Below are 25,612 nucleotides of genomic sequence, written 5' to 3'. Positions count from 1 at the left end.
CGCCGAGGACTGTAGAGGCGAGACGCTCAGAAATTCAGTATTCTTCCACAAAGAAGAAAACAAACAATCATGAAAGTAAGTTCAATGTCTTTGTTGTTTACTTTGGGATTTTTGTGGACAAGATGTTTTTGTTTACCGGAAAACTGTGAAGTCAATAATGTTATGTCCACTTCTTTGGTGGACTGTACCAAACTGGGTCTGGTCACGGTTCCTAGTGATATACCGTCCACCACTGTGAGGTTCGATATCTCGTTCAACAACATCAGAAACGTTACGTATCTGCCGCCACTGCCCAAACTGTACACACTGGACCTGAGCTATAATTCTATTGAAAGTGTGTCCTGGATGTCTCTGCGGACTTTGCCAGCTTTGGCCATTCTTGAGCTACAAGGGAACCAACTGAAGTACGTAAAGCTCGACATCGTTATTGCGCATCTCCCGAAACTGAAATCTGTAAATCTAAGTATGAACAAACTTGCATCCTTCTCGTCGTACGCGCTGGGATGGCCACAGGTGACCGAAGTATTAATCTACAATAACCCCTTTCACTGTGACTGTGATCTTTCCTGGCTGATTGTGAAAATGGCGTGTTTACAAGCCTGTAAGGGAAAAGATGGACAGACCTGTTGTTCTTCATGTATGGCCTGTTTTCTTCATATCCGTTTACCCGGATATGAAAATATAATTTTTGACTGCAAAAGTCCGAGTCAGCTGCGTGGACGGCATTTTTCCACTGTGTCCACCCAGCTGACGGACTGTGGAACGACCCACCAAGCCGAGACCAAACTACAGAGCACAGAAAGTGTCACCTTTCTCACCAACGGTTCTATAAAGAACAACATACAGTCCCCATTTGTGACGAAAGAACCAAGCTTGGCAAGAATGCCAACAAATGCCTCACCAACTAGTGCTTCTACGGCTGCGAAATCTATGGGCTTGAAGGAAGAAAATAATATCAAATACATCGCTATTTTCTTGATTGAAACATGTCTGACTGTATGTCTGATTGCTTGCCTCGTCCGGCTCATGAGGAAAAATATGTGTCGGGAAGATACCAACATAGCTCATCATTCCATTCACTCACATCAGATTGTGCCACCGATAGGAAACACTTTGTACAACGAAACTGTTGCAGAAGGCTCCAACTCCAGACAACCAGGTGCACACCAACCTCCCATTCAGTTAGATCAGATCGTGCCACCGATAGCAAACATTTCGTACAACGAAACTGTCGCAGGGGGTTCGAATCCCAGACAGCCAATTGCACATCAAATTACATCGCCGATAGTAAACTCCTCGCACCAGTGCACCTCTACAAGAGGCTTGCATGGCGGACATTTGGGTACCTCTGGTGAAAACCAGAATACACCATCGGTAGAAAACTATGAAAACTACTCTACAGAAGGTCAGGAACATCTTTATGAGAATGATGACGATGATGGAAAACATGAAAACCACCCTGCAGAAGGTTTGAATTACGAGCATCTTCGTCACAATAATGACGATATAAAATACAGTACGCAGTTGGAAGCTACTATGACATCCAAAACCCACTCTGTGGGAGGATTGTATCACGAAACTGTGGCCGCCTCGCAAAACACAGAGCGCTACTCGGAACATGTCGTTCCAAGAAATGTAACATCCACCCTGTATACAGATCAATAAACTCTACAAGCTACGCGTACAACACATCTGCAGAAGGTCTGAATCATAAAAATCTTTGTGATTATGATGACTGAGAAACTAAAGTAAGCAGTTTCAAGCTACATGTTCATTATTCAGTCAATACATTTCTTACAATTAATTCTTTAGTTGATCGTCTGGCATTGTTTAAAATTCCAATTTCAAAGTCAGACTAGAACATTAATATAATCTGCTGGAATAATCTGATTGATAAAATATTTGAAACTGTGTTGATATATAGAATTTTAAGATTAATTTTTACATGAAAACTTTACTTTATACCTGTACAAAAGTACGTTCCGTTTTACGTTCCGTTTCTAGATTACTTTTGCTTGCTTGCTATTTTTATACTAGCTTGATTTCAATTTTTTCTCTTATTCCTCTTATTTTAATAACATTTTCTCATGTAGATTTGTAGAAATACGTTGCCGATGATTCCCTAAGTATACTTGTACATTTCATGAGATTTAAGGTAATTTTTTGATGTAACATTGCACTATTGATCTTCTGTTTATTCTTAGTGAAATGTATATATCAGCATATGAAGAAATAAAGTTTGCACAAGTGTTGGAATAACTATTGTTTGTCTTTACTCTTCTAATGTTTCCTATATGTGAGAAGTAGGCTTTGAGCTGAGGCAGCACATCTAAGTGCCCAGAGACAGGATTCTTTTTACTTCGATTTCAGCTTTCATAACAATAGAATGACAGGTGGCAAAATGTTAATCTCCAAGCAGATCCTAAGGTGGCATAAGAAAATATCAAATTGGCCAGGCAGTATCCATTGGGTGGCGTATTGGACCCAATAATACTGCCTGACCAACTTGATACTCTCTTATGCAAAATGTCGTAGCCTCACGTTATGTAATCAGAAATCCCAATCTACAATTCATGTGTTTTTCACTCCAATTGGTCTGCATGTGGGGGGCAGGGGGCGTCGAGACAATTTCAAGAGGAGGAGCAAAGAAAGAAAGATGAATATACATCTTACCAGACATGAGTGCATGTATGAATATCCTTTTGTGTTTCAAAAAACAAACATTGAGTGTGTGTGGATGTAATATGATATTAGCTTGCCTTGTGATTATGGAATAAAACATCTTGTAATATACCTTGGCTTCAATACTAACAATGTACACCTAAGTATAACGGGCCTAAATTCACTGCTTTCCCCCTAAATTCTATATTTCAAAGGTGTATTTCATGAGCTAGGTGGTAGTTGGAAGTTAAAGTAAGAATATTCTTATAACAATACAAAAATGAAACTAGAGGTGGTGAAGTTACATTGGTGTGATACAGTCGCGAATGAAGGCAATGTCATTTCCTTGTCCTTGGTGCTGAATCAACTTCAAGGCTACCCACCAAAGAAGCCACATGACAAGCCTCACCGGGTCAGTCTAGTACTGAGGAAGGCCAGAGTGACTGGTCGAAAGCTCTAGTTGAGAGAATCTCTTTGAGTGGGACCAAACGTTTTAACTTTAAACATGTATCTACCAACACAGAGGAACTTTCATGAAAGTACAAAAATTCTGGTTTTGAGTTGCCCTCCTTTTCAAAACAAACGCCTCTGCAGTTCCAAATGCGGGGCACAAAAGTGTGGGTCTATCAGGCAAAAACTGTAAATACTCTACAGATGTTTTGTGACGTCAGAATTTTACAATTAGAATTTATAATTAGAAAGGAGTCCTAGATAGTCGAAGATGCCCATATTTGGCTAAATTATTCACACGTGCATCATACACTATAATAAGCCTGACGCATCAAAGCCATTAGTGGTTAAAATCGCTGATTCACAGTTTTTAAAGACTCATAACGGTCCATTTCCTCTGTAAAGGAAAGACAAACTGAACCTTTGAGACATTACTCTTAGCCCTGTTATGAAAAACAGCAGACTTTGTTTTCGCGCGCTCCTCTTTTGTGTGATACTCTTTTTACTGCCTGAGTCAGATTTGAATTGGTCATTCAGGTCACTTGTTTTGTTACCACGCTGTTGGTTGGTTGACAGGGGCTACACGCAGTCCGAACCCCCCAAACAGTGACTTTTTTGGTTGGTCAGGTTCTTTCACATAGAGCTTCCTGCGTTCACTTGCGTTACACTGAGATGGCCTTCACCGCTGTTTTTGGATTTGTTTTAGCCCTCTTCGTTGGTAAGTGATTTTCATTTTCCCCGTTACTCAACGTATGAAAACTATATAAAGGCGCGAATAGATTGGAATAATTTCTTTACACTTTTTTAAAAACCAAGGAAACGTGATTTGGTTACAGCATTGCTCCAAGGCTAAACTAGAATGTTTAAAATTTTGATTAGTTAAATATTTTGTACAAAAGACCCTTGTTTAAGTTCTGTACGGAAGCGCCATTTTTAATTACGAGAGTAACATCTGTAATTACCATCGATAGTTGAAACGAACAAACTTTTCTAATGCCAAAATTCCTTTGAGTAATTAAAAACACGCGTCGGCTGATGCTGATAAAATAAAATTTCACGCGTAAAGGGTTCTTCCAAAAGAAAACCTAAGCCTTCGTGGGGATAGCAAAATATATAATTCTCGTTTGAAATTTCTCTTTAGGTTTGAGTGATAGGAAAACATAGAATGAATTCTTATTTTGAAGTAAAGGTTGTGACGCTGTTGGAATTTGCCATGAAGTTTTACACATTTGTTGTACAATATTAAGGACTTAAGATCTCGTCTTTTTCATTCAGTTAAAACGGTAGGTTAGACTCAACATGTTGATTGTGTATGTAAGTTCCTTTAAATTCATTTGTCTGTTTGTAGATATAGTTGCAATACGTACAAACGATTTTGTCTTAAAACCTCACTTCCTTGTCATGTACAGGGCATGTTGCTGGCCAGACTAACCTGACGTGTTACAAATGTCAGGCGCTTCACGGTGACGATGATTTCTACACCTGTCTTCAAAATCCTTTCTCGAGCTCAGTAGAGAGGGAAAACTGTACCGATGATAAGGATACATGTCAGGTGAGCACTTCTTGTACCTTTTTATCCACTGGAGCAATTCCACCGCAATTAAGTAAATATTATAAAAAAGAAAATCCAGTATCAAAGCTGTGGATACTGTAGTCGTACGATCTTTGTACGATCTTTCCTGGTAAGTCGTGCATGTGTCGTACACAATTCTGATGTCTTGGTGCGGAAAATGATGTCTTAGCTACTTTCCGAGAGACCCCCGACTCTAGTCTCCAAGAAGTACTTTTAAATTAACATCATTTAGGACGACGCCGTTCTGGTAGTGCACTCTTTTAATATTCGAGTAGTTGAACCTCGAAAAGAAAGGTGTGATACTGCCATTCTCGTATATGAATGTTCAGCCATAGCCGAAGCTGTAGGGCTATTAACAATTAGCATTTTATTATAGTCAATGCTGAACGAAGGAGGAAATATATTTCTTGAACGGCGCACTAGATATTACAAAAACAAGTGAAAAAACTATTCTTCTTGTGACTTTCCAAAACCCACAAATGTTGCAAAAGGTGGGACATTACGTCTTCCATGGTTTACAGAAGAGAAGTCAAACCCTTCAGACATAGTTTTAGACATAGCTATAGTTTTAGACTATAACTACCTTTCATTATCTAGGTTTTAGTTATTTTATACTCTATTTCAATTCTTTTATGTTTGTAATTTAGCCTCAGGGCACAAATTCTTTCTAAACTTCTCAATTAAATATGCTCGATATCCTTACATTTACTTGGACCCATATAAAGATTGCATTCACTTAAAGAGCGGTGTAGCAATTTTCTTAAGCGACCATGGAGGGATACTTACAAGTCACAGTGTATGCCTATGTAACCCCAATGTTGTTGCCTTAAACCCCTACCGGGAGCATTTTCGACCAAGTCCTACCCGGCAACGCAACGTAACAAAAACACAACACACGAAAAAGTAACACTTTCCTAGATAAGATAATCATTGATAAACAAAGCTTAGCTGCGGTTCTTGTTTTAAAAACGAGACCTGAGTTTCTATAGGAAAAGGACGCGTCATTCACAATGCTCCATGGGCCTTCGTAAGGATGCAAGCAGAGCGGAACCATGTCACTTCACTGTAGTTGTCCAAGCGTTTGTCAAAAGAAAACTTAACCCATTCAGACGCAGTTACTTGCTTGAGTGGTAATCCATAGGCCATTGGTAATGCTAGGTACTTAGGCCACAAAAAGTAAGCAATATGGATAACATCTTCGAATCTACAGACGCCAAATATTTAAGACTTAAGGATATCACACGACAATTTTTTTTGCATTTTCTTGTCATCACATGAACTAAATTTCTTCAAAACTCAACACGTGTGTATGTACGTAGATCTAAAGCATAACATTTACTTTCTGTGTCTTAAAAAGAGCAATAAAAAGAATCTTTTCCATGCCTTTTGCAAAACAATGATAATGTAACAATTTTAAAGTAAACACCATTAGTGGGAATGATTGGCATATGCAAATGGTCCAATCACAGGAGCTTTAAAACAGTTTAAAGTTCCTGGCAGAAAAAAAACAACGACGATATAAGGCAGGCATGTTGTACATGTATCTAGAACCATGTTCAGGCGGGGTTCAAATATAGACCGTGGGGTCGTGTGACGTAGTGGCAGAGTGCTCGACTCGGAACCAAGAGGTCCCGGGTTCGAGTCCTGACATGCCACCTATCTTGTGCCCATGTGAAAGGCACTTTACACGACTTTCCTCACTTCGCTCAGGTGAAAATGAGTATTGCATTGTCCCCTGTATTGGTGGCGGCATAACTTGAGTGTGCCGTCACCACGTCTTGTGATTACGTGCTGGAATATAAAAATAATATAGACCTTGCGACGACCTGCGATGAATATGACCGCGGCGACCGTAATTTCAGACCGGTGACTGTTCGTCATTTTTTCAGGCTACAGTATTGAACTCTGACTCGTTTTACGTCGTAAGGAGACGGTGCGCAACTGCCTTGGATTGCGAGGAGGCCCAAAATGGCACTACACCAGGTACAATTTTTACTTCAGATACAAAAATATATATTTGTATACAAGGACCAAAAATACTATTTTTATGTAATTCCATGATTTTGTGTTGTTAAGATTAAATTTAAATGTAAAGTTAAAATTAAATCAAGAATATTGAACGCATTTTTTTCACTTTTCACGTTTTTTGTCATTTTTGCATTTGCTGTGTTGATACATGTATAATTCAACAATATCCAACTTAGATGTTACTTAGAATTCTGTCGAAGGTCGAATGTTTTCTGATCATTTCTTGTCATTTTTGTGATACAGAATACGGCCAGTGTTGCCAAAACAACACCTGCAACGACAGGCTCTTTGACGTAACAACCACCCCACCTCCAACCACTACAGTGAGGACAACGACGCTGCCACTAACCACAGCTATTCTAGTGACTACGAGCACATCTTCCAGCTTAACAACGCAGGCGGAGGGCCAAACTGGGGGCATGAGCGCCGGAGTGATCGCAGGATGCAGCGTGGCCGGTGTCGCTGTGCTGTTGATGGCGGCTGGCGCCATCTACTACATAAAGCACAGAAAAGAAAAGCAAGACTCCGTTACTGCATTGTAGAACCAGTATAAGCTGGTTCACGGTTGAACTGCGCATTCAGATGGTCAAAGGTGAAAGCTCTTAGGTCATAGGGTCAAAGGCACCATTCTTACTACCATGTCTAGACGAATTTTGTTTCTGACTCAGGGGCCTTTAAGTTTGACATATACTATAACTCACAATGCATCACATTGTTCATGTGAAAGAAACACATAAGAAACACGAAACGCACAATACAACTTAACTAGAAATACTGGAATCGTCTTTATTGTAATATAATTGTAAAGATTATTGTATGAGTTCGTCACGGTTTAACAAGTACACACTGTATAGTGTAATGTTATGTATTATGTTTCAATTGAGGTTTCTACTGGTAGTTGAGTTGTGTTGTAGTGTGACTGATTTTATGGATGAAGTTTTTATGCACGTACAATTAAGAAGCAATCTTAATTGCAAACGTAAGCCTGCATAACACTGTGGCAATGACCAGCAACTATTGTAAAATTTTACAATAGTTGACATAGTTGAAAATAGCTGTTTCGGCAATGGAAGACGACCACAAGTTAAGACGTTTATTACCTTACCTTACCTCGAATATGCATGCGAATTTAGTTATGACTTCATGCGTAGATATATAGCGTTTGTTGTACATGTAATATGAATTATTGTCGTATTTGTGTGAAATTTTACTTTGTAACCTGCAAAAATACAGTCACTGAACACAGAAAACTATGTATCATGTCTTCTTTTCTATATTGTCCAAACATGATTGAAAATGAGCACCATTTTATAATGGATTGTACACTATACAATGATAAGCGCCTATTGCTGTTCACCTTTCTTTCCACTTGTTCAACCGATTTCAATACGTTAGATCCCACAGAAAAATTCAATTACAATCTCAGGGGAGATACCCAATACATAGCCTGGGTGACATCCGATTTGTAAAACGACTAGCGACGACCTGCGATGAATATGACCGCGGCGGCCGTAACGATATCAGACCGGTGACTGTTCGTCATTTTTTTTCAGGCTACAGTATTGAACTTTGGCTTGTTTTACGCCGTAAGGAGACGGTGCGCAACTGCCTTGGATTGCGAGGAGGCCCAAAATGGCACTACACCAGGTACAATTTTTACTTCAAATACAAAAATATATGTTTGTACACAAAGACAAAAAATAATATTTTGCATGATATTCCATGATTTCGTGGGCTAAAGTTAAAATTAAATCAAGAATATTGACCGCATTTTTTTCACTTTTCACGTTTAATTTATTTGTGCACTTGCTGTGTTGAAGGTCGAATGTTTTCTTTGTTTTCAACATTGCCACGTCGCCACAAGCCTGGATGCCTAGTACGGTTTCTTAATCGCAGAAACAGAACTAGCTTTTTCAAATATTTAACAATAATGTGAATTTGACATTCATGCATATATGAATTCAAAAATACATGCAACACCAGCATTCAATTTTCTTTTTAAACACAGATTATGCCCAGTGCTGCACAACAGATAACTGTAATAACCGAAGTTTCGACCTGACGACAACAGAACGACCCACCACGGTAACCATGACAACCACAGAACGACCAACCGCCCTGGTAACCACGCAACCGCCAACCACCCTGGCAACCATGATTTCAGGAAGGAATAGTAGTAATAACAACGTGAATGGCGGACTTATTGCAGGATACGTTGTACTGGCCGTCGCCATTCTCTTGACGATGATAGGAATACTTTACTACTGTTGGAGGAGGAAACACAACGCGAACAAGACAACACCACAAAAAGGTGCAGAAATGCCACCATGGGAAATGGTATCATGTGACCCTGCTACAAGAGTGGTGTGATATCATAATGAATATTATCAAAACAAATGCCCCTGCAGTTCCACAGCGAGCCGGTAGGCCCAAGAGCTACGTACCTACCATCTAAATTTCGTGACCCTAGCATATCTAGGTCATGAGATATCAAACACACACACATGAACGCCTCAAGAAACATAACCTTCTTGGCGAAGGTAAATATGGTATTGTTATTGGTTGCTGTGTATATGACAGGACAGCTCGGTAGTCCCAAGGACATTATACACATAATGACACATAATGTCCTTGGTAGTCCTAATCTTTATTTACAACCAACTGTACATACTTTGATGTTTTAAAATGGGTTTGTGTATGGGTTATGGGCTGTCGAGTGTGAAATAAACGAACAATATGTTTGTCAGGACAGATTAGGTTGACAGCACAAGGGTCGCTAAGGATTGACAGGCAGAATGACATGACATCATACATGTACATGTAGGTCAGCAGGAATTAGAGGTCAACATCGGGAAATTCATGTTTTCCGGAAGGGTGAAATATGCGATTTCTTGTTCTTACTGTTTTTAATTTTGATAAGTAATTGTTATCATTGATCATGTTTTGCGAGTAAATTCAGTTGTTTGTAAATTATGGATGATTTTTTTGGATGAATTGTGATATCTTTGCAATCTACAACAAACAGAATTTCAAGCACGTTGAATTTGTTCCATAGGGAGTATTGTTTAGGTAAAAACTTAAGGTGCTGGCACCAACTTAAACAACAGGCGCTAGGCCACCGAGTTTTTGTTGAAAACTATGTTGTGTTGTAAACCATTAAAAACTATTTTACAACTTGATTGTTTTGGGTATATTATAACATACACTATGTACTCACTCAGTCCGTTGCAATCACAACACACAATGAATAAGCATAATCTGGGAATCTTGTACGGAGTGCACAGTGAATTTGTTGTTCAGTTACCTAAGTATATATTTAAATAAAGTAACAATGATCTCAACAAAAAGTTGGTGGCCTATCGCCCATGCTTAAACATGTACAAGAATTTTCTTATCATACAGCGATATAGGCCTGTGTATATGACATAGCCTTAAAGATCTATCAATATGCACTATGACTTTTTGTATGTACATGTACATGACATTGTGTATTTGTATTTTAATAAACTTTGATACATTATATCTTGCTGGTTACACTTTAGCAAATATCAAGTCACCAGATATGCAAATCATAATAAAATAAAGAAACAAGAATACGAGAATCAAACAAACTAAAAGAAATCTTTTGTTAACTGTTTATTTGTATGTCTGTATTTTCCTTGAATCCCGAGAGAGAAACACATGTACAAGTGGTGAACGTTATTCACACTGACACCCCCGTTAACACTCAAAGACAACGTGAGGTTAGAATAAAGTTAACTTGAGACCAACAGCTTCCAACACCCGGCCCTGTACAGTAAGTACATTAACATTATCAAACTTAATTCAAAGCTGCATTATGTAACAATTGGATGATACAAAAAGTAAATTTTCTGGTAATTTCGTCACTAAGGTAAGTTGAATCAACCTTATTTCATTGCAGTAAGTGCTATTCAGAAAGTGGAGGTGCCAAAATATGACGTCTTACGAGTGTGTTTCAAAACTGGAAACACGGCTGTCAGCCATGTTTGTTTACATTCTGTAATTTGTGGTGCCTTCTCTGTATAATGTCAGAAATGTGACACAATTGCACAAATATGTTGACAAGAGGAAGTTAATTGCAATCACATGAATTAATATATAAAATTATAGTTCAATTTTTGGTGCAAAAATGTCAGGTCTGGGCATTTCAACACAAACATCGAGTGGCATAGAAAAAACGTCTGAAAATACAGAAACTTCATTTTGTACATTGAACACACACATTCGTTACCCAATGCTCGCATGTGTGTTACATTTCATTTTTGAAAGGTAAAATTGTATGGCAGTTGAATCCTAAGCTTAGGAAGGCTCCATTTTCACTTTCTTGTTCCAAAATTCACTGCAAGAGGTTAAGACAGTAACTGTTAGTATATAAAACCACTGAATTCTCCTTGGTTGAACTTGTAACATATCTACAAGAATTGTTAACAAAATATCTACGTCATGGAAAAGACTGCAAAGCTTGAAGGCCCTTTTCTAGACCCAGAATGTTACACTTGTCTGGTGTAGTATACAAAGTACTGTATTCAATACAGTACAATTCGAATTAGAAACAATCGCCCAAGCAAATATTAAAACATAGAGACAGACAAGCAAGCATCAGAATATAAATTTTGTATCTTGCATATATAATCCTAGTAAGTTGGGAGGGCAACATAATTCTTATTGAAGAAAGTAGTGGCTGCCAGTATCTCGCTTTGATCACGCTAAATTACTACGCAAAAAAAGTATCATATTCTGTAAAAAATAGCATGATTATGTTTCAATTTTTACACCATTGGAAGCAATAATAAACAAATGAGGGACAAGGTCACACCACACACACATTTAGTCCTACCTCCAGAAAATTCTGGGTAGTTGTCAACTTTTTATGACACATCGTTTATGGCCATAAAACAAAAAAGGACATGAAAGACTACCAATATGTGCATCAGAATGATCAATGTTGATGAAGGTTAGACATCCAGGTAATAATATACATGTACACTTGGAATTGTTGCTCAAGCAACTGGATACATTTTGAAAACTGTCAGATGTTTTGGGTAGCATCTACTACTTCTTTGTCAGTGACCAACAAAAAGTAGTGGATGCTTATGACAAAAAGTAGTGGATGCTACTTGAAACATCTATCAGTTTTCAAAATCTATTCAGTTGCTGGAGTAACAATTTTCTTGCAGAATGATTAATATGAAAGCTTTTTAAAAGGAAAGCAACAAATTTTAAGTCAAGGATCCCAAGATTTTACCACTTGAAGAAGTAAGGAATGCCATCAGCTTTAAGGCAAATAGAATCTTTTACATTTACAGCATTTGACTAAAATTATGACTTTTATGAATGAGGGTTACTACTAATGGTATATCTTGTACATCACCTGAAAATGATTTTAATACTCTAACATATTATAGTATTTCCAAAACGAAGTTCATTTTAATACTGATGCACATAATGTGTAGTCATTCTCACAACAATGATGACACAAAAATGTGTTTTTGTGGTGAGTGAAAACCCTACACCACCCTCCAAAACAAGTACAAAACAACACAGAACAGTTGTAAAAAATACCATATCAACAACTACATCATTTTATATATATATATAATATGTATATATGTAATACACTATTTACACTGGCACTATTTGCAGAACAAGTATAAAAATACTGCAACATTACCTGGTATAATCAGAGTTAGGGTTGTTGAAAAATTGTTCAGTAAAGGGGTAAAAGTCACGAATTATGTGGAATTATAGTTGATTTTAACACCTATCTCCAAATACACACCCCAAGCATTTACAGCACCTCAACAGAACATACTGTGCCTGTGCAAAACCTGGATTTTTCACAGTTTTTGTTGGATGCCTGGTTAACGTTGCATCAGAATTGTCTGTCGTAGGTGATACAGTGTATCTTTTCTGACACAACATTTGAAACTACAGACAGATTGTCATCCTGAAATACGACATTAAACCATATGTCCTGCCAAAGTGCTAATCACAACACATTACAAGGTTTGGCCAGTTGCAGTACGTTCTACCGACATGCTGGCTGCTACAAGCACCGTAAAATTGTGTTACATGTACCTCAGAAAATACCTTTTTTCCCCTTGTGGAAAAGCAATGTAGGACTTTATGGTTGGAATTACTTTACACAATAAAAGTAAGACTTGAGAATGTAGATTTTAAAGCATTAATGTCAGAAAGTCTCTTTTAATATAACCTCTTAAAAAGTAAATAACTTATCAAAATTGTTAAATGTGGCTTTTCTTTATCTCTCTTACTGAAGGGCAGTTCTGGTCTGGTCTGGTCTGGTCCTGAATAACACTTATTTTACACGCATGTACACCCTGTATAAGCAGGCTCTGTATTATTGTTTAAACTGAGTATGCACAGTGTGATGCAAAGAAATGTGCCAAACTTGAAGGTCCCCAAGACACAAAAAATGGCATGGTCTTGCCAAAATCATTTTTTTTTTCAGTTTGACCAAGCCTATATGCAGTTCCAACCATGAATGGTGTAGGCTAAAGGAATGTAAAAAAGTCTGTAAAATTTGCTGTTTGTAGCAACTTTTTTTTTGCTATTTTATGACATTTTGAAGCAGCATTGTAATCTGACATGTTTATTCTAATATAATTCTATTGTGCTATCTCTCCTCTCATCCTCTAGATGTGCATTCAACTGTACTTCTTTGCTGTCATGATCTCAAGATGTACCGGTAACAGCACACAGAATACTGTGAATCACTTTATATTCGCGGTAGCAATATTTTAAAAACCAGACAACCCTTTCACTTTTCCTGGTATGTAAAAATACTGAATTTCCATGGTATGTAGTTGATTCCTCTGTTGATTTACTGGTATACTGTTGTAATTTCTACCTCCTAGCAGGATTTTTTTTGCAAGAAATGCCCAGAAGACAGCTCCACAAGTATACCTGTACTACCAATCTTAGACGGAGGATGTTTCTATCTTGCTTTCACTTGTTCTGAAAGACAAAGAAAACACTATTAAATCAATTCCTTCATACAATAAAAGCAGAAAAATTACATAGCATAGGACATTTATGAATAACAATAACATCTTTAAAAGTCAGGTGTGGATGATGTTGTGAAAATGTCAAACTTAACAGTCTTATTGTGACCATATTTGGTATAGACAGCATGTGAATGGCCTGATTGGCCAATTTGCAGCTGGTGGCTCTTGCTGATTGGCTGTTGAGATAATTGGATCACACTGACACCTACATGTTGTAACTGTACTGAAAAATAATACCAAGATGTTACAGAAGGCTCAAAGAACAAAAAAAAAACCTGACAAGAAGCTTACCTATGAAAGTTTCTACTTCTCCCTTGCGATGTTGGTGATCGGACGTTCCTTTTAGGACTTGTTTCCTGTAGTTCGAAGCTTGTTTTTGAACTTGAATCTCTGGACTCGACTCCAGAACTAGACTGCGAGGATTTTGACTGGCCTGAACCCGAGGACATTTCGCTGGACCCAGACGAGGTTCGCTTCACGTCAACAGTGTGCGGTCGACGGTTTGCTTGTGGCTGCTGTAGTAATGAATAAAAAAAATAGAAAATAACTTTATCAAGTATATGATACAAACTATGACCACTTCTTGTCCAACTGTGGCCTTAGTAATCTAAGTAACAGTTTAACATGTCAGGACAAAAATAGGTATTAATTGCAGAACCCCTGCCTGGGCTTCAAAACCTTTAGATTCTAAGTCAACCCTAAACACAAGACCATCTTGCCACCTTGTATACTTTTGCTGTTGCCTATCCAAACCATACCCCTTAGTAGCAGCACACTGATTGTTACATAATTACTACCAGAACTGAAAGAATTTTTGTTAGACAGCTCTGTTCATTTGCCCTTTGTCCTTGACAATGACTAAGACATCACAATCATTGAACTTCTAAGAGTATGTTTCCAACTGTGGCTCACTAGTCCTAGGTGGACTGACTTCTGCTGTACCTACCTGTTTATTTATGATACATATGACATCTTGGACAGGGACGAACACACCGTGGTTGCGATGGCAAAAGAAGTAGCGTTTTCCACTAACATAACCATCATGTCTGCCAACTGTGTACAAACAAAAAAAGAGAAATTATAACATTTTGATTTTTTGTTACCAGAGACACAATGCCCCAAGACCCGTGCAATGGCCAAGTGGGTACAGTGTTTGCCTTGCATTCAGAAGATCGTTTGATCTCCAGCTATTTACACAACTTTTTTGCAATAGAAATAAACATGATAAAACTACTGTATGTGTAAAATGTGTGGGAAGGTAAGTTAATTGATATCTGTACTGTTACAGTGCTAGGTTTAATCGGAGTACAAGCCCAATGCAAAAAATCTGTTCCTTACTTGGTGCATCTAATTCTATTCCCACATACACGACAGCTGGTGCTCCTACGTTGTCCAGGTGTCCGATATACCGGACCAGACCGGTACGGTCTCCGCGCAACACCACGTGGTCATTTAACTGGACATGGAACTTGGGTCTGAAACACAAGAGAAATTCATCAAAATTCAGTCACTGTACTGTATGTTATACATAGTTAAGGCAACTAACATTCTTTTATATAATTATATTCCTTTGGTGCAACATACAGTCAAACCTGTACCAGTGACCACTTTTTTTTTACTGCCTGTCTAAATATAATTGTTCTCTATTTTCATGTCTATTGTATGGTCACTACAGACAAGTTTGACTGTATATAAGGGAATCGCAAGCATGGTAAAAAATCTAATGACATCTGGTAACTTTGTTGTGGATAATTCTACTAACATTAAAAGTTAAACTGGTCGTTAGTACATGCCAACAGTTCTTTTCCTTTAATGTTAAAAGCCATGCATGTTGTTTAATGGTAAAGTGTACAATCATGCAAGTGTTGGGTGTATCAGAAATTGGCCAGTTTCTTAAACAGCAACAGCTGATAGCTTGTCCCACTTTGAAAAGGTTGAAAGAAAATATAGAAAGGAAATATCAAGAATTAACTAGTAAGAACTAATGCTCTACCTTGTAATTGACTTTTAGCATAATTTATGAATTGCTTGCAAATCTGTGCAAAGAAAGAAGTAGAACTGCAATTATAGATTGAAGTCTGTGAAAATTAGAAAAACAAAAACTATGGTGAATCAACGACAAGGGGACAAGCAAAACCAGGATGTGCTGTTTAAGGAACCGACCAATACCTGTGCAGAACTTTTCTGCTGTTTGTCGTGCAGCCGTTTTTGCCCTCGGCCGGCTGCGGCGCCGACTGTCCGTAGGTCTGGAGAGCGTAACAGATGGTACATTTGCAGCCCAAGAGCGGCCGGAAGTCCGGGGGAGGGGAGAAGGGGGCCGGCGGCGGTCTCGCGCTGTGAACACGAGACGCTGGGCTACTGGAAGGGTGGGAGACACGTGTGTGTAGAAAAAGGAAGGAGGAAAGATACAAGTTAAACCCTATTGGAAACTCAGTAAATAATTTCATCAGGTTGGTATGTTACTGAGTAAAGAGACTCTTTTTACACAACCAAGTGTTTTATTGACAGCCAACGTTTCGGTGACTATCTGTCATCTTCCTCAGGGCAATTCTGACTGGTTCACATTGCACTGCAGCACAGGTGTCGCTGCTATAGATGTAGATGCTATTGGAAACTGTGACAATTTTTGCCTCCAACATTTAACATCTCGTGTCATACTGTCAATGAACTTCCCACGAAATTGTTCATGGACAAATTTCAAAATAGAGCATGGTTTTACCCCAAACATCTTTCCTATCACATTGGATGGGGCTCAGGAAGTTTTGAATATCAGCCAATCTTGTACAATGAATGAGAGGACACTGGTCGTATTGCAGATGAGAATAAAGTTAAGACCTTGCAGACTCGTCAAGTGAGGTATTTTTCAGTATTGAATATCTACAATCTACATGTACATGTACACCATATGACAATTGCATGCATTAACTTGAGAACAAAAATTCCATGAACACCATGAATAGGCAAAATTTCATAATGTGTAAAATCTATATTTAATGTACAAACTTATGGCTTACCCGTTAATGCCTTTGGATAAATGGTCGGCACCAGGAATTGTGGGAAGGGAGATGTACTCGTCAGGTGGGACCATGTCCAGGGGTTCCCCACACTGCTGCAGCTGCTGCAATTCATGTTCTATCCGGTAGGTGTCCTCGTATAGTGCTAATTTCTACACATGGGTAAAGAGAACTGTTATTAGTGAAGTAGGGATGGGTGAAGTATTATTTTGTGCACTAGACCAAACTTCTGCTGTTAACTTAACACAGAGCTACAAAAACTGAAAAATGGTGCTAAGAAAAAGGAAAACAAACCTCTTGTTGAGCAAGTTGTCTCTTCAAGCTCTCGATTTCTTTCCTAGCTGACGTGAGATCTTCTACAAGTTTGGAGTTTAGTCTCAAAGCTGAAGAGAGAAGATAAATCCAGTTGATTATATGATTATGAGAAGTTAAGCAGACTTCTCGCCACTTTTGATTCACTCCTGACATCTTCACACTTTCGATTTCTGGAGAGTCAGCAAGTGCATCACACATCTGACAAGATCGACAACAAAATTTATAGTGAGTTCCTTTCTTGTGTTGGAACAAACCTGTACAACAGTATGGATTCTACCAACACAGATGAGCTTTCATTCCAGTACAGAAGAATGTGTTGAGCTGATACATAGGCGAACGATAGACATAAAGGTAATAAGATACAAAAAAAAAGTTACTCAAGCAACTGGATCAGTGTCACTGACAAAAGGTAGTGGATGCTACGTGAAATGTCTGACCGTTTCCAAAATCATATCCAGTTGCTTGAGTAACTGTATTTTTGGTGTTGAGCTTACTTTCGCGGTACTGTTTGAGTAGTTTCTCATCCTCACAGCTGTTGGGGATGTCACACTGCACCTCGGTGGAGGACACAGACAGCTGATCGTCCAGACTACGAGACTTGGTGGTAGGGGGGCGTTTCTCCTGACCCTCTCCCATGTCAGGCAGGGAGTACTGACGGGGCAACTTTCTTCTCGTTCGGTGCTAGAAAGAAAACGTTCTGATTCACATTTCTGTGGAAGTTGTAAATCCATGTACAAGGCATGCACTCTATAATTATGTTTGTGTGTTTCATTTAATGATTATCAGCTCAGAAAAGAACAACAGTCATGCCTTCACATATCAGAGTTATCAACCAAGAATTTAGATGTTCAAAAACTCATATTTTCCAAGAACTATTATACAGTGGAACCAAGCACAGTTGGGGCATCATCACTAAAAAGCTTTAAACAACTCCAAAAGTGCAAAGATTGAGTGTAACAAGTCGTTCAGTGTGATATAGCTAGCTGCTGCCATGCCGTGTGCCTGCAAAGCTGGTTTGTTACGCCGAAGGGCCGTTATACCAGCTATACAGATAAGATTGGTAAATTGCCTACATATATGTAGCAATGAAATCTATATCAACTCACAGATTTTGAAGAGTATTCACGCGTTGTTTCATGGCAATCGTTGGTTGCTTCCTCCCCCTCCCGGATTGTGGTTCTCTGCAGCCCCTCACTACTACTTCTACTGCTTGTGGTGGTGCACTGTGTGCATACGCTGGACACATCCTACACAAAAGGAAGGTTGTACAACGTTTAGAATAAATCAGATTCATAACAAGCAGAAAAGTATGTCTCTCAAATGCATAATGCTTACGGCAATTGAAACTGTACATTTCGTACAGTATATATTCTACTGCAGAGCTCATGCAATCTTTGGTTTACAAATAATACCTCCTCTGTACCCAGCCTAGCCTGTGTGAAGACTTTCAACTTGACCATCCTGTCAATCTGTGGTTACAAAATCCCCCCTTCTTTCCTGTACTATATTGAATTTAGATAACTACCAACACACAAGCAAACACACAGACACCTAATACTTATGTTTAGCTTGTACCATTCAGCTGACCTGCAGTTCTTTCTTCAGCCACCAGAGGGCACCCATAGCACACCTGTCTAGCACTCCATTTGTGCAATTCATATGTACTTTCAAGTGATTATGCCCTTCATAAAGCCTTATACAAATCAGCCGTGGCACTAGGAGGGTAAACATGCACACACACACGCGCGCACACACACACACACACACACACACACACACACACACACACACACACACACATGCAGTCACACACACACACGCGCACACACACACACACACACACACACACACACACACACACACACACACACACAGACCAAAAACAATACTTCCATTTTTCATGAAGGTAAGAATTATTTTTGCTATTATAATTTTCATTCCCCTACTTTGGTGGACTAGCCCACCCTGGTTGCAATGCTTTATACAAGAAGTCAGAAAGTAGCGGTAATGAATAAGGGATTACAATCTCATTTAAAAACTCATTCAAGAAGCTCAACTGTATAACATGGGTTTTTCTTCAGGTGACAAACTGTCTTAGAAGTTAAGAGTCTTCTTCAGATTTGTCTTAAAAGGGAAATCTGTCAACATAGGGGCTGCTACTCTTTTAACACCTTGTATGCAATGTTTAAGAAGGCAGATGACAGCCAGTTCAAGAAAAGAATGCCTGAGTTTTATGCATGGGAGGTTTTTTTCCAGTTGAAGAGTGGCTGATAAACAACATGACCTCATCATGGATACTCCGGCTTTGGGTTAACAATATACAGGATTACGGCATGCCCGTCATCAAAGAACAGATAAACAGTCCCTCATTCAGACACGCCAAGAGTGAGATACGGGAAGAAAGGATGGTATAGAAGGTAATTACATGGCAGGAATTTTCCATCAAGGGAGGGTAAGAAGGGAAGCTTCTCTGCTATTGTATGTTAAGTCTCAGGTTATACAGGACCTGGATGCTTGGATGAGTGAGTCAGTGAGGAGTGAGTCAGATACATGCTGAAAGGCAAAGCATGTTTCCAACTACTTTTAGTAGACCCGATTGACATGCAGGCAAAATCCAGACATATGAAAACGAAGTTGCAGGCACCTATGGCCATTTTTTACGTTCCATTTGACATATTACCCAAAATGCATCTGACTGTACAACTCAAACCATGTACTGCTTATTGTAGACAGTTACTGGATACTACTGTAGGGTATGGTAAGGAGAGGCTATGGAGGACGTCCGCGCTACACTACATTGGAGTTGAGACCAGAGCAATGGCCAAGAGAGTAGAGTACTCGCTTTCCATTCAGTAGGTTGTAAGTTTGATCCCCAGCCACGTTGCCCCCTGCTGTACTGATTGCACAATTGTGTGTCCCAAGGGCTACTGAACTGGAGATGGGCACCGCCCTATGCACAATGTGGTGCAGGAAGGACCGTAACTAACATTGGAGTTGACTGAGCGCCGTTTGTCCTCTACCTGTGTCTGTACGCCCCTGTCGCGGGAGTTAGTCGGTGACGTGGCTCGGCAGGACGTGGTGACGTGCGGCTGCAGCGGGCTGCCCGAGCGGCTGGTCTGCGGGCTGCTGTTGACGGAGTTGGGCGGTGGCACGTGGCGCAGGCGGGTCAGCTCCTGGCGCTGGATGGCCACCATGTTCTCCAAGCTAAAACAAGAAATAAAGGATCTGTAAAACATTGTCAAACATTTGATGTACAACTACAAGTGTAGAAGTTGTGCACAAGTTGAGTAGGCCACCACTTTGTCTTTGACCGATCCTTTGTATCACTGTTTCTTTGAAAGAATTAAAAAAAGAAAATAAGAAAAGTAAAGGATCTCATACCTCCATCAAACATTCAGAGTTTTGTTAATTTCTTGTTTTATTTAATAATTTTCTCACTAATTCTGTCTTCGCATTTGTGGTGCCACCGCAAACTACTACCAGAATGTACACAAAACATACATGTGTAGCTGACAGCTGTGTCTCCAACTTATAAACACACTCATAAGGCGTCATATTTTGGCACATCCACTTCCTGAATGGCACTTGCAATTAAGTTGGGTTGACTAAACTTACTAAAGATGTAAAAAAATGACCAGAAAAATTTATTATCACACCTTTCGTATCATCCTTGTGTTACATATTGCACTGAATTGAGTTCTCTGTTGGAAGGATTAACTTTATTGCCAATCATTGAATGATTATAAAACATAAATAGCTCTCTGCAAATCTTAACATGACAGATCCTTCTTCTTAAAAACCGTTCATTGTTTGACCCTTGGCTAATTGCCATAATCACTTGGCGACTGAGTCCTACGATTTTTGAGATTCCAAAACTGTTTGAACGCACAACGAACAACAACATTTATAACTGTCAGACATTCTCCTAGACAAGCTATAGTCAAGGCATTATGGAGTCATTATACAATGTCAGGAAACTGTCCTTGGTAATACTTGTATTACACATCGATAAATTCTTTTAGAGAGCGCGTTTCCTATCCTACCATTGGACGGGCATGGCAGCCAATCAATACTAAGGTTCAATGCACTTTTCGTGTCGTGTAAACTTTTGTATTTTGCTGATGTTAACACTTTTTACAGACATTTGATGTTTGTCTGTACAACTTTGTTCAGTGACCATGGTTTGTCAGATTGAACACTTATGACCTGAAAGATAGACTCCCTACAATAATTATTATTCTGCAATTCTTTCAAAATTAAAGACACAAGAAAGGCTTAGTAACAGTTCTACAGTACCAAGTTAATAGCTATAGGCAAGCTCAGAGTTTTATCTTGCCAGTTTTGACATAGGGCATCCAGGTGTTAATAATACTCATTTTGGACACCTGATGTGACACCTGTAGCACATGACCATAACAACGTACACCCATTTCCTCTGGGAACTGTTAGTACATGTATATGTATTCGTAACCTATCTATTGTTAGAATTTCATGTGAAAAATTTGAAGTAAGATCTATAATATATACTATAATTTTAATATTTATCGTCATTCTATACAGTAACTGTAATTCACTTTATGGTAGCAAAATTTCACAGTCTGAGACAAATGGAGGTGTTCACGGATTGATTGATTTGTTAGCAGTATTCTAATGATAAATTCACGGTACAGAGGTGACTGTGAAATTGTGAACATAAAAGTGCCATGAAAAACAAGAATTACAGTATATATAGTACACATGTAACTGTTGCACTTCTCCAAAAATACATTGTCTGCTAAATTTACCCACGATTACAGAAAGAATCTCAAGAAAAATGACAAGACACACAGAAAAACACAGACAATCTTGATAACCTCTAATGAGTCGTGGGGTTAGAACCCATGACCTCCAGGTGTGACAGCAACATTACAAACCACACCCTACATGGTTTATTCACGGTTGTCAAAATCCGACTACCCTGCACATTTTAAAGACCATTTTCCTCCAACTTGCGATAAGAATTGAAACAAAACCAGTAAAAAGTCACCAAAATCCTGGTAAAAACAAACATTTATTGTCTGAAAAATAAAAGAAGCGGGTGATCTTTTAGCAACTTCCTTTGCTCTGATTATTTCTGTAGCAACCGTCTTTTTCTTGTAACCCGCTAACACGTGCTTATCCACTCGGCTGTTTGCAAACGAAGGAAAACAAGATTCAGGGAGCTTTTGTTCCGAGGAGAGCCCTGTTTTACGAAGTTTTTCGTGGCGACCGGCTGCGTAATAATCGCTTAGCGCCTACGGTATGCCGAGTGATTAAAACCGGTCGGGTGAGTAAGGGGGACAAAGTGCAATCTCCTACCCACTGGACCCTAGGCATTAATATCTCGGTAATACAACAATTTACACACAATTAGCCCACAGGAAGACATTAGTGGAATGTTACATGTGTGCCTACCTGGCTCCAAAGCGTATTAATTACAGTCATAAACGCACCCTTTGCCAGGACTTCAAAGTGCTATTGTTGCAAGCGACACCAGGGGTACTTTTATACCAGGAAGGCCGGTTACAAAGTCAAGAGCGGTGCGCTTTTGTTGCTTTATGGGGAGAAAGTTTTTAAGCGTAGGCTGGGTGTGGGTAGCAACGGAAGAGTTTTTGTCACTGTTAGAAAGTGGGAAGCTTAAGGTGCAAGGGAGTTATACTGATAAGAGGTGTGTTGTACATGTTTACCTGGCAGAGATAAATTCATCTTTGATTGTCACCCCCCAGGCATGGTAGCTTCAGCAAACCTTGTAACACAGGGGTATTGTTAACATGGCCTTCTGCTGACACAGTATGGCCAGAGGGAAGAAAATTCTCTACATTTCTGCTTCTTAAGATTTGTCTATAAGATCTAGAGTATAATACTACCAACCCAATGGAGTATTGAATTGTCAGACTTTGTTCAGGGGGACACTGTGAAAATGAAAAAAAAAAAAAAAATCAAGATACTATTTAACATTGAAAGCTTTTATGTTGTTGTATCACGTATTGGCTTGAATGTGAAGGCCTCCAAGGCCATTAAACATCAAGGTCCTACAATTTAGGTGAGGGGACCACAAAAGGACAAAATGTACACTTAGTTAAAGGCATCCAATGCAATTTCATGACAGCAAAACTGTCATGTCAATTTTCATAGTCAATTTTCTGGTCCTTCTTTTAATGCAGTAAGTTGAATCAACCCTATCCCATAGCATACTAAAAGCTGCAAGGCAAAAATGTGATGTCACTGGCGGAAAATGGCATCGTAGGCTGGTTCTAGCTATTCATAGGTGGTACTCAAAAATAAAGAGACTTTTTTTTGATGGGGAGGTTTGCCAACAATTACAATAGAACCCCCACAAGTCCAAGGTAAATAGCAATTTACCGGAACAATGTAAGTAGTAATAACTTCTCCACTGTAATTTTACCAAAGCCTGTTTGAACATCAACGTTATTACATGTACAAAGCACTTTCTATAACCTATAAGTTTGCCAGGCAGCAACTGCCAACCAATGTCTCATACTACAAGGTGGCGAAAATTCTTTGGTTAGGCGAAGCTGACTTAGCTTGTTTATGTGCAAACCAATGGGCCACAAAACTTACATCAAATCAGACAAGTAGCCAGTTCAGTAACCGTACATGCTGCTACGAAACAATGAAGCACTTCTAAACTCCAGACAACGTGTAACTTGTCAGTGTTATTTATATGCCCCCTTCCGACTTCAAAGCCTGAATGAGGCATATACTGCAGGTGGCTTGAGTGTTTTTAGTAGAATTGTATTATTAGATAAGTCTGCAGATTTTGGCAGCCTTGATATTAGCACAGTAGCGTTGGCTACCGTCCAATCTCCACACAGGCAAAGACAGTACACAAACTTAATGTGCTTGTACTAAGTTAACCATTTGGCACCATAGTTGTATTGGTTACTGGGTTAACGTTAAAGTTATATTTTGTAAGAAGATATACATGTACTAACCTTTTTCGTGCTCTGAGCAGGTTGGCGATGTCGGCACACAGTGGTACGATCCCGCGCCGCGTGCTGCGGACAACAAGCGCAACGGCCGACGATGCAATCTCCTTGTCTTCATCCAGGTTCTTAATATCACTGCAGCTATCTGTCAATCAAATAAGAAACACAGTCAGTCTTCCAAGCAAGCGACATCAAAACAAAGTATCATCTCCAGATCCTTTCAGTTCTAAATAGTTAAAGTAGAATATTCTTCAATTCTCAATGTTTCCATGTCCGTTTTAGTTATTAAGCCAAGAAATTAATTGAAAGTGTCTGACAATAGTTCAGTTTCAGAACTACAATAGTATTTTTAGTTTACGCATTTCAGTTGATGTAACAGAGGAATCACTTGTCAAATTAGATTTTCATGATCATGAATTATTCTGAGGGACATGCCCTATCTGTTTTTAGGATACCGATAATTAGAATCATGTGTCACGTATACTCGTATATTTATCTAACAGTCAGTATTCATGGCGTTAACATGGTTTGACAGCCAAATAACATTAAATTCTGTTCACTCATTCGCCGCTGACTTCAAAATGTATATATAGCTACTGAACATTCTAGGGGGGCCTTCAACAATGCAAATATTTTGACAGGGATCATTTGAGCACATTCCACATTGCTTGGTCACCAACCAACACAGCATAAATGTAGTCCTGAAATCTGGCTTCAGTTATGGAATACTTGTAAGAACTATCAGTGTTCAGAGAGAAAGTTTCAACTACTACTATACGTACCTATGAAGTTATAAACTTTTTCAAAGAAATAGCTGTGATGTGTTTAAACAAATTAAGCAACCTGGGAAATGTATTATTTACAGTACATGAATATGTATGTGACTAAGCCTACAAATATGAGGGGTACCCTATGGTGTTTGAAAATAGCTTAACTTCTAATAACATATCATATTCGGGTCAAATGCATACAATAATAAAGTTCATAATCTAGTGCTAAAAGTATTTCTGCTGATATGCATCCTTAAGAACTATTTTATTTATTCATAATAAAAAATTAGCCTTTAATAGAGATCATGTTACAAAAATCATACCATGCCATAATTCTTTATTCATTTTTGGTCACAACTTACTTTTGACAACTTTAAAGCAAAGCTAAGGCCACACCAATTTAATTTCTTCGCCCGCTGAATTTTTTTCTGATTTGCAAATAAAAATAAAACTTCAGAATCGACTGCAAAATGCTCATATTTTGCCCTGAACAGTTGAAAACAGTCCTTTTCATCCTAGTCATTACAGTTATTCCATCTTTCAATGCAATGGTATCATTAAAAGTTCAAAATTCATTGTTTAAATTTTGAACCAGCCTGGTGTGTTGACTTCATGGCTCGTATCGTACCATTTTGGGCCATAATAGGAGGCCTAGGCCTGTTCTTATTTTTTATTTTTATTTTGATCCGTTAACCAAGAAATTAAATTGTGTGGCATAATTGCAACTTTATGATAGCAACACTGACAAAATCTTGACATGTACATTTCTAATATGCACAGCTTA

General features: G+C 38.8%; 2 protein-coding genes across 2 annotated transcripts; one reads left to right on the top strand and one right to left on the bottom strand.

The window, feature by feature from the left end:
• The first annotated feature begins 69 nt into the window (after positions 1-69).
• LOC109478917 lies at positions 70-7,952 on the top strand. The gene is made up of 5 exons (XM_019780724.1): positions 70-876; positions 1,090-1,468; positions 4,521-4,663; positions 6,574-6,667; positions 6,956-7,952. Exons 1-5 carry the CDS (start codon positions 70-72, stop codon positions 7,252-7,254), a joined length of 1,722 nt encoding a protein of 573 aa, XP_019636283.1. The 3' UTR covers positions 7,255-7,952.
• A 5,673-nt stretch (positions 7,953-13,625) lies between these two features.
• On the bottom strand, positions 13,626-24,572 carry LOC109478916. The gene is made up of 12 exons (XM_019780723.1): positions 24,560-24,572; positions 24,065-24,203; positions 20,111-20,294; positions 18,197-18,337; positions 17,585-17,771; positions 17,070-17,158; positions 16,776-16,927; positions 15,931-16,119; positions 15,100-15,236; positions 14,708-14,814; positions 14,053-14,276; positions 13,626-13,711 (listed from the first exon to the last, which is right to left on the bottom strand). The coding sequence occupies exons 1-12, from the start codon at positions 24,570-24,572 to the stop codon at positions 13,675-13,677; spliced, it is 1,599 nt and encodes a 532-aa protein (XP_019636282.1). The 3' UTR covers positions 13,626-13,674.
• Positions 24,573-25,612: the final 1,040 nt, after the last annotated feature.

This window comes from Branchiostoma belcheri, unplaced genomic scaffold (assembly GCF_001625305.1).
Source record: "Branchiostoma belcheri isolate BF01 breed outbred unplaced genomic scaffold, Haploidv18h27 scaffold46, whole genome shotgun sequence".
Taxonomy (NCBI): Eukaryota; Metazoa; Chordata; class Leptocardii; order Amphioxiformes; family Branchiostomatidae; genus Branchiostoma; species Branchiostoma belcheri.
This window is presented reverse-complemented; position numbering and strand designations above follow the sequence as displayed.